At 43.9% G+C, this 10,025-nt stretch overlaps 1 protein-coding gene across 1 annotated transcript in view; it reads left to right on the plus strand.

The window, feature by feature from the left end:
• Positions 1 to 8,990, plus strand: part of klhl2 (kelch-like family member 2) — a 10,527-nt gene extending 1,537 nt beyond the window's left edge. The window contains exons 2-15 of the mRNA XM_005727004.1: positions 1,089 to 1,208; positions 1,305 to 1,411; positions 1,525 to 1,646; positions 4,299 to 4,461; positions 4,626 to 4,735; positions 4,831 to 4,947; positions 6,044 to 6,193; positions 6,271 to 6,388; positions 6,562 to 6,759; positions 6,898 to 6,999; positions 7,248 to 7,376; positions 7,539 to 7,679; positions 7,773 to 7,916; positions 8,475 to 8,990. Of these exons, the coding sequence (XP_005727061.1) occupies positions 1,089 to 1,208; positions 1,305 to 1,411; positions 1,525 to 1,646; positions 4,299 to 4,461; positions 4,626 to 4,735; positions 4,831 to 4,947; positions 6,044 to 6,193; positions 6,271 to 6,388; positions 6,562 to 6,759; positions 6,898 to 6,999; positions 7,248 to 7,376; positions 7,539 to 7,679; positions 7,773 to 7,916; positions 8,475 to 8,503 (1,750 nt within the window). The 3' untranslated portion in view covers positions 8,504 to 8,990. The remainder of the gene's footprint in view (positions 1 to 1,088; positions 1,209 to 1,304; positions 1,412 to 1,524; positions 1,647 to 4,298; positions 4,462 to 4,625; positions 4,736 to 4,830; positions 4,948 to 6,043; positions 6,194 to 6,270; positions 6,389 to 6,561; positions 6,760 to 6,897; positions 7,000 to 7,247; positions 7,377 to 7,538; positions 7,680 to 7,772; positions 7,917 to 8,474) is intronic.
• Positions 8,991 to 10,025: the final 1,035 nt, after the last annotated feature.

Raw genomic sequence — 10,025 nt, forward strand, 5'->3', positions numbered from 1 at the left:
CCTACAACCATGAATCTTCTCTGTGATCGTCCTCTTTTCCTCCTGCGTGGCAGCTCCATCTTCAACATCCTTTGCCTGATATATCCACTCTCCATCCAACCCATCTCAGCCTTGCCTCTCTAACCTTTTCTCCAAACTTCTCAACCTGAACTGTCCCGCTGATAAATGAATTTCTAATCCTGCCCATCCTGCTCACTCCCAATGAAAATCATAACATCTTCATCTCCTTGTCAGTGCCAGCGTCTCCAAACCACACATCACAGCATGTCTCAGTAATGATGTGCAGCATCATACAAATGCTGACTGACTGCATTCTATGTAACTACAAATTATAACAATAAACAAAAACAATATGAATTTGCATGCAAAGCGTATAACTTTGGCAACATTGGCTATGTGCTAAACTGCTCTTTCAAACACAAGTATCAGCAGTGTCTCAGGCAGTGCATCCCCTATTCTAATCATAACGCTAGTGCAACAACAACAGTTAATAATATCAGCAATAATAATGATAATAGAATTTATAGCAGAACCGTTCAGCTTTTACATGCTACAACTGAGAGTCTGCACCTTGTTGATATAAACTAATAATTAAGGTCTTTAGATAAGATTTTAAACAAGACAAAGCACTACCTGATACTGCAGCTTTGACTGGACTGCTAAACAGTTTACAAATGAGCGTTTAATCTTAATTGTGGACTCCTGGGAAGATGCCTTCTTTACATGTGTGAAAATCAAGCTTGGTCCTGATACAGCGCCCTCTGAGTGTGTGCGTGTTTTTTGTCAGGAAATCAGGAAATATTACACCGTCAGTTTCCAAATCAACAGTAATTTATCTTCTCTAGGAGATAAACCAGCCGAGTCGGGGTTTAAAGTGATTGCAAAGACACTTTGGAAAACTTAATGAGAAGTTAAACGCAGTGTCTGATTGTGCTTTTGGTTAAAGCTATGGTGTTTAGAAGTGATTCTAAACAAAAAGATGTCCTCACTGTGATTGCCGTGCACCAGGAGACCCGAGTAGCTCTCAAGTTACGCGTTTTGTGTTCCCTGTGTGCTTCTTGTTTACGTATCTGTACTGTTCCTCTCAGGTGCACTAGACTTTGTCCACACTCTCTGGACAAAGAGGACGGAGTGGAAAGGCACGGTCCCGTCACTCTGAACCCTCGCCACATGAGGAAGGCGTTCAAAGTCATGAACGAGCTGCGCAGGTGTCCCACACTGTCTCTTCAGTTATTTGTTGCCTCGTCCTCACCAAATCCTTTCTGTAAACTGTAACGGTTTCTGTTTCCTACTCGTGCGTGTAGCCAGAGCCTGTTGTGTGATGTGACCATTGTGGCAGAGGACGTCGAGATTGCTGCTCACAGAGTGGTTCTGGCTGCTGGGAGCCCTTACTTTCACGCTATGTTCACAGGTAACGGCCCTCCTCCATTCTCATCTATTCGGTTCCCTTCATTGTTTTTAGTGCCTGACACAGTTGCTACCTTTGTGGTGCTGAAAAGCTAACGTGTGCACATGTACTAACAGGCGAGATGGCAGAAAGTAGGGCAAAACGAGTGAGGATAAAGGAGATGGATGGCTGGACTCTGGGCCTGTTGATTGACTACATCTACACGGCGGAGATACAGGTCACGGAGGATAATGTGCAGGTAAACACACACATGCATTAGCTCAATAACTACGGCCTGGACTCACACTGAGCAGGTTTGCAGCATTTGCAGTGTCACACTGGAAACTCGACAGGAAGTGATTTACCTGTAAGGCAAAAATAACATTTCAGTTCAAGCTTTCTCGATGCATTAAAGCTCATTCACATCAAAGGCTTTGTTAGCTTCACACAAAAACACGGTCTCTTTGGTTATCAGGTTAAGGTGAAGAGTTAAACAAACTATTCTGGGTTTTAACCTGCTGGCCAGCTGTGGGCTTTCTGTGTGGGAACTCTGGTTTCCTCCCATGGTCCAAAGACTCATATGTTAGGTTAGCTGATGATTCTAAGTAGATAAGATAAGATAAGATAAGATAACTCTTTATTGTCATTGCACAGTCATACATAGTACAGTAGTACAATGAAATTGGAAAAACTGTCCTACGTCGGCACTACATATAACACAACACGACACGATATGACACATCACAACGCAACAAACAACACAACACAGTATATTAACTTAGTATAAAAAAGAAGAAGAAGTGTGTGTGTATTGCACACTGTTATTATTGCACATTAATTATTACTGCACCTTGTTATAAATATAAATATTATTGTTATTGTTTTAAACATTGTTACCTGCCCCCTAAAAAAGTCCAGGGAGGTATCCAGTCAGGTCAGCTATTTGCATTGATCAGGGCTATTGCCCTGTTGTAAAAGCTGTCCTTGAGTCTATTTGTTCGGGACCTCAGCAGCCTGAACCTCCTGCCAGACAGCAGCAGCTTAAACACCCGGTGTCCTGTGTGTGTGCAGTCCCGTAGGATGCTGCGTGCCCTCTTGAGACAGCGAGTGCTGTACAGGTCCTTCAGGGAGGGAAGAGGATGTCCAATGAGTTTTTGGGCCATATTGATGACCCTCTGGAGTGCCTTTCTGTGTGCTGTGGTGCAGCTGGAGAACCACACACCGATGCAATATGTCAGCACACTTTCAATGGAGCAGCGGTAGAAGACGGTCAGCAGCTCCTTCTTCAGGTCCATTTTTCTGAGGATTCTCAGAAAGTGGAGATGCTGTTGGGCCTTCTTTAAAACCGCAGAGGTGTTAGAGCTCCATTGGAGGTCTGTGTCTATGTGCACACCCAGAAACTTGAAACTGGACACCCTTTCCATGCACTCCCCGTTGATGCTGACAGGCTGCAGCTCGGACTTCCTCCTTCTGAAGTCAACTACCAGTTCTTTTGTCTTGGTGGTATTGAGGTCCAGGTTGTTATCTGCACACCAATCTGACAGCCTCTGAACTTCAGCTCTGTACGCCGTCTCATCTCCCCCTGAGATGAGCCCCACCACAGTGGTATCATCTGCAAACTTGATGACTGTGTTGTCTGGGTGGGAACTAACACAGTCATGTGTGTACAGAGTGTACAGTAGGGGACTCAGTACACAGCCTTGTGGAGAGCCGGTGTTGAGGCTGAGGGCTGAGGAAAGATGAGGCCCCACTCTAACTCTCTGTACACGGTCTGAGAGGAAGTCTCTGATCCAGCGGCAGGTGGTAGAGGGAAGTCCAATTTCCCAATTTCCAGCAGTACATGTACATGTACATGATATCTTTCATATTTTCCATATTATGTCTTCACACTTCTTAAGCTTTTCTTATCTTGATATAACTGTGGATCAGGAGGTAAAGCAGGGTGACTACTAATCGAAAGGTTGGTGGTTTGATCTTACATTGCTAACACTGGTAGGCTCAGTGTTTTTGGTGTTGTGGCTCAAGCAGTCTTTACTAATCGAAGGGCTGGAGGATTGAAATCTTTTAACTCAGTAGGAAGTCGTGTATTATGATCAGGGCTTATGGTTGGGTTAAGGTCTGGAGTCTGGAGCCCAGGGCCAGAAGCTAGAGAGACGAGGTGGTGCAGCGGTTAGTACTGTTGCCTCACAGCAAGAAGATCGTGGCTTCTAATCCAGTCTGGGGCCTTCAGTGTTTGCATGGGTGCTCTCCTGATACTTTAACTTCCTCCCACAGTCCAAAGACATGCAGTTAGTGGGGCTGGCTTAACTGGTAATTCTAAATTGGTGTGAGTGTGATTGGAAAAATCTCCTGGGTTTCAGGAAAAATCTAAAACTTGCATCTGTATTTAAATAAGGCTGTATTTAATATTGGGTGTCATTTAAAAAAAGATGACACTGACCTGGATGACTAAGTTTTTCTGACGTAAATATTTCTGAAATGCGTTCATGAAACGATGAAATGTGATTTAATCAGGCTTTTTCTCTAGAAGTTTTCTACTTGCTTTAAAACCCACGAAATTAAACCAGAAAAGCAGTTTCCATCTTTGAATAGATTTTTTTTTTTAACTTGGGAAGGATCAGATCACCACAGTGCAAATAGAGGCACTATAAAAGATGCACGTACAGCATGTGATCACTTTGATTGGTAGCTGTGCTCTAAGCTCAGCTGAGTTTATTTTTAGGTTTTCACTTCTTTCTTGGTCTAAAAGTTGAAAAAGACTGGAACAGTTTCATCAACGTAAACTGTCAGTGAGTCAGAGATTGCTCTTCTGCACACCAGGCCAACCTGTCACCGCTCTAAATGTACTGATCTGTACGCTGTGGCAATAAAGCCGAAACCTGTGTGCAAACCTCGTGTTCTTGTTTCGCAGGCGCTGTTGCCTGCAGCGGGGCTGCTCCAGCTGAACGAGGTGAAAAAGGCTTGCTGTGAGTTCCTGAGCTCTCAGCTTCATCCGTCCAACTGCCTGGGAATAAGAGCCTTCGCTGACCTACACGCCTGCTCCCAGCTTCTCACGCAGGCTAACAGCTTCGCAGGTTTGTGCGTTCAAAAGTCTGCACGTGTGTGGCAGCACTTCCTGTTCCTTTATTTAAACGAGTCCGCGTGTCCGGGAGGATCTGGGGAGACAGAATGAGAACAGGTGTAATTAATGAAGTTGTGGAGAGAAGCAGCTGTGTTTATCTGCAGTTTGTGCCCGCAGAGCAACATTTTACAGAGGTGGTCGGGAGTGAGGAGTTTCTTAATTTGGGCATGGAGCAAGTGTCCAGCCTTATCGCCAGCGACAAGCTCACCATACCCTCAGAGGAGAAGGTACGCTCTCTCGTCGTTCTCATTTTGCACGTATAGCAGAAGTAGAGTAAAAACTTTACAATGATGTGCGTGTGCCTGTGTGCGCTGGTGTGCAGGTTTTTGAGGCCGTCATAGCTTGGGTCAACCACGATAAAGACGTCCGCCAGGAGCATTTGGCTCACCTGATGGAACATGTCCGCCTGCCGCTCCTCTCCAGAGAATACCTGGTGCAGGTGTGTTTAGCTGCTGTTCTTTAATCTGCACTTAAATGAAGTAGAGTTAAAGTTTTATGCACTGTCAGCTGCCAGTAACCTTTTGTGTGTCATCCTTTTTTAAAAAAAAAAAGAAAAAAGAAACTGGGCTGGTGTAAAGCCTCCTTAATGTTTTTTTTCCCCATCTCTTTGAGTGATGTAGAAAAGCACTATATACAGAACATGAACCACATGTAGGTCAGAGAAAGAAAAACGGCAGGAAAGGGTGATTAAAAGTGAATTCAGTAAAAAAAATGTGGGAAATAAAAGATGAAAGAGGGGCTGACAGGAATAATGTGCCACAGTAAATTATGAATGTAGACAATGTACAAAATATAATGTAATTTATACTTTTTAAAGACCAGACTCGTGCGAGTGCAAACAGTGCAGCAGAGCAGTGCTTCAACATTCAACGATGGCCTGTTTTATTGTTTCTGGGACGTTCAAACAAGCTCACGCAAGAAAGGCTTTCTAATTCTGTCATCTTGCTGGTGAGGTTGGTTATGACAGGAAGATGTTGTGTGTCTGTGTGTCTCTGTGTGTACACTTCACTGATGTGTTGAAGATATCTATAAAAAACAAACAAACTATGATGTAAAGTGAATGTGTGCTTCACTTGTCAGAAAGGCCACTTTTATTGAAAGTGATGAAATTAAAAATATAAATGAATGTTTATTTTTCTTTGTCACTTCTGTTGCTTTAAAGAAGTGGATTTGATTATTTCTTGGTGCAAAACTGAGTGCAGTGTTTGCTGTGGCTGAATCGTTTTTACAGTAAAGTGGCAGCGGCTGAAGTCCTTTAGCATTTATTTTTTTACTGAAAAAACATCATGACCTTGTACAAATACCAGTCATTTCCTGAATATTAAAAAAAAATTAGTTAACAATGCCTGCTGACAGTATTCAGTTTGATATAAACACACTTTGGCTTATATATTTTATAAGCCAAAGATTTTTCACTTTCTTATGGGTTTTTCTTATGCTGACTTTAGCTCAGAAACATCACACTCACTGCGATGTACTGTAACGGTAAATCATGCAAGCTGATTGGTTCCTCCCTCACTGTTCACTTGTGTCAGCGGGTGGAGGAGGAGTCTCTGATTAAGAACAGCAGTGCCTGTAAAGACTACCTGATTGAGGCCATGAAGTACCACCTGCTGCCGGCTGACCAGAGAGCTCTGATGAAGACCGCCCGCACACGCATGAGGACTCCAGCCTGCTGTCCTAAGGTACTAACACACTATGAACACTTACATCCACATCAAAACAGCATGTGATCTTGTAATGGCATCGCTGTTGTGCGTAGGTGATGGTGGTGGTTGGCGGTCAGGCTCCTAAGGCCATTCGAAGTGTTGAATGTTACGACTTTGAGGAGCAGCGATGGTACCAAGTGGCTGAACTCCCAACTAGGAGGTGCCGAGCAGGTAGGAAACCCTCAGTAATCATAATAAATGAGCTGAAGAATGTCACCAGTTTGATTCTCATCCTACCAGGATTTTCCCAAGAAAAAGTGAGAATAAAAAATACATAAAGTTTTATGTCACTCAGCACTGATCAGGAGAATGAAAGATGTTTTAAACTTTGTGTTCTCTCTCAGGTGTGGTGTATGTGGCTGGATGCGTGTACGCGGTGGGCGGTTTCAACGGTTCTTTGCGCGTGCGGACGGTCGACTGTTACGACCCGATGATGGACCGCTGGACGAGCGTGAGCAGCATGCAGGACCGTCGATCGACGCTCGGGGCCTCTGTGCTCAACGGACTCCTGTACGCTGTTGGAGGCTTTGACGGCAGCACAGGTCTGCTGCTACGCTTTTTTTATTCGTGTGGTCGTGACATCAGCGTGTGACGCCAAATGTCCTTTAAAAATGTGACAGCAGAGAATTTTCAAAATGTTTGACTGCTGTATTTTTGAATGACGCTCTGCGTGTTTGCAGGTCTGTCTACGGTCGAGGCGTATAACGCTAAGACAGACGAGTGGTTCCATGTGGCGCCCATGAGCACCCGACGCAGCAGTGTAGGAGTCGGCGTTGTCAATGGTGAATATGATTCCCAAACTAAAATCAGCTTTTAGAAATAGAAGGTGAAAAAAAAACTAAGGAAAAACAGCTTCAGTAGAGCTCATATTTTTCTTTTTTAAAACAAACCACTATTACAAAATACTACAGTACTACGATATATACTATGGCAAGAGCGGTGTGATTAAAAATATCATAGTTCCTCCATCACTTGTGTCTTTTATCCGCCCCTGCACCTCGTTCTAAATTATGGATTGCATGTTTTTCAGGGATCCTTTATGCTGTTGGAGGTTATGACGGAGCCACCAGGCAGTGTTTAAGTACAGTAGAAGCTTACAACCCTAAAAGCAACACGTGGAGCTATATAGCAGAGATGGGAACAAGACGCAGTGGAGCAGGTGTGTCAACTTTTGAAGTTATTTGTGTTTAAAATACTAAATGGAACAACTGATCTTTTTGTCAGTACAAATCTTTACTGAAGCTTACTTATAAAAGAGGACTAAATGAAAAACATTGCACAGTGTGATCTCTAGTAAGTGCATGTCCAATGCCTTCCTCAGGTGTGGGTGTATTAAAAGGTTTACTTTATGCTGTGGGGGGCCACGATGGTCCATTGGTGAGGAAGAGTTGTGAAGTTTATGATCCAGCCACTAACAGCTGGAGACAAGTAGCTGACATGAACATGTGTCGACGTAATGCAGGTAAGCAACACGGCGTGTGTTCACCAAGCAGCCTCGGATGTGTGGTGCTCTTGTGTTAGATGTCTTTTAATCGTTGTGCCTTTGTGTGTGCAGGCGTGTGTGCTGTGAATAATGTACTCTACGTGGTGGGAGGAGATGACGGAAGCTGTAATTTGGCCTCGGTGGAGTTCTACAATCCGATCACTGACAAGTGGACGCTACTGCCGACCTGCATGAGCACAGGTCGCAGTTATGCAGGTCAGCGCTCCACATATGGAGCCACACAGTTTTCAATGCTTTCTTGAAGTTGGCTTTTGTTATTTCTTGTGGTTACTTGAGCCATACTGTGCAGAATGATTTACAAAGGGGCGCTTTATATTGTAAGGTAGAGGCCCTGCAATAACATAGAGAAAACTGCAACAATAAAATGAATCCTCTATGAACAAGCAATTAGCAATAGTGGGAAGAAAAAACTCCCTTTTAACAGGAAGGAAACCTCTGGCAGGACCAGGCTCACAGAGGGGCAGCCATCTGCCGTGACTGGTTGGGGGTGAGGAGAGGAAAACGGGACAAAAGACACACTGTGGATGAGAACCACTTAATAATAACTAAAGATTCAATCCACAGAGAGTGAAGAAGAAACACTCAGTGCATCATGGGAAACCCCCAGCAGCTTAGAGCTATTGCAGTGCAACTAAAAGAGGATTCAGTCACCTGATCCAGGCCATCACTATAAGCTTTACCAAAAATGGAAGCCTGTTGTATAAGAAAACGAGGATATAGTTGTTTGAACTTATTTTATTTCTGTTACTTCAGGTGTGACTGTGATTGACAAGCCCTTATGACTGCTCTAAACACCTGCCGCTGATTGGGAGCTGAACGTATTCTCCTGCTGAATACTGATCTTGGATCTGTCTACGATGCCAATGCTTCAAATGTTGGGCAGCATTAGCTTAGGCACTGACGAAGATGAAGGAAATTACAAGAATGTTGTTGAAGATGACGAGGATTTTTGCACTTACCTGAATGGGGGGAGCTGTAACCAACAAGGGGATCAAACCTGTGTTTTAACCCCTCCCATCTCTCGTGGCAGGACCGCAGCAGTGACTGGACAAAGCTGTTTGAAGCATCTGTGTACCACTGCAGTGCCACAGAAACGCTACTGATATGAAGCTACTTTAACTCCAGAGTTATTTTAACATTAGTAATGTTAGCTCAGAGAAAGACCACTGGCCTGCTCCATGGGAGAGGAAGGCAGAGAAGGACCATTTGGGACTGAAATGGGTTTCTCTTTCATTTTTTAAAAATCCTATTGAGAAGTGAGTTGTGTGTGCGCGTGTGTCTGTTTGTGTGAGGGCTCGTGTGTGTGTATGTGTGTGTGTGTGTACGCTAGCATTTAAAGGTGCTCTGTTGCTTGCACATGTGAGCATGTGTGTTCGTGTGCATCTGGTGTGGTGACGCCTGGTTCGATGCCGCATGAACGCACTCCGTGTGACCTCCGATCTTTTACAGTGTTGCAGGGTGGCTGCTCAAGAGTGCCTGAATGTCAAAGTACGTTCTGTCTCCCCTTCTCCTCTATTATGCCTTCAGTACTGTTACTGGACAGAGAGTGGCTGCTGGTCTGGGATAGAGAACACACATTTTGACTTCGGGTAGGATGCGATGGTTGTGTTAGCTCGCTTTCAACCAGAACAGCAACGTGAGAAGCAGCTGTAGCAGGTGACGGCGTGCAATTATTCTGGAGGAAGCTGACTTTGATTGGAGCCAGGAGCCTCGTTCACCTTGCCAAAAAAACAAAACAGTGATCGGTAGAGGGGAGAAAAAAAATACAAAAACCAGTTGGATGTGTCATCTGGCAGCCATATTTAGTGTGGTTGTAACCACTCATGACAACAGCAGGCTGAACTCACTGCATGGTTCCTGTCTCTAACCTGCTACCCTCCAAACCGTACCCTCTTCTCGTTTGGTGTAGCAACTGTATTAACTACTGCACACCCTGACATACTATGAATGTGCCAATTTTAATATGTCTCTTCTTTTCTGTCTCTCTTTTATGACTCTTCTTCACTAATCTGTTCTCTCTTTCTGGAAAGTGACCAAACTTACTGTTGAGTTTCTTTTGTTTCTTCAGTCTCTCGCCTCTCCTACTATATTGAGAACTTGCTACTTGGTATCGCTTGGTATCGCTGTTTCTTGTCAGTGTATTGAGGAATGTCATGTAGGCTAATGACTTTGACAATGTTTCACTACTTGTTTTATATTATCATTAATAAATATGCTTCTTGTATTTAAAGCTGTGAAATGATATAATCCGTTTTTAATATTTTGCCAAATCAGTAAAACCTTGAAATGGAAATTCCTGTGTAT

The sequence above is a fragment of the Pundamilia nyererei genome, unplaced genomic scaffold, assembly GCF_000239375.1.
Source record: "Pundamilia nyererei isolate P.nyererei 1_Seehausen unplaced genomic scaffold, PunNye1.0 scaffold00022, whole genome shotgun sequence".
Taxonomy (NCBI): domain Eukaryota; kingdom Metazoa; phylum Chordata; class Actinopteri; order Cichliformes; family Cichlidae; genus Pundamilia; species Pundamilia nyererei.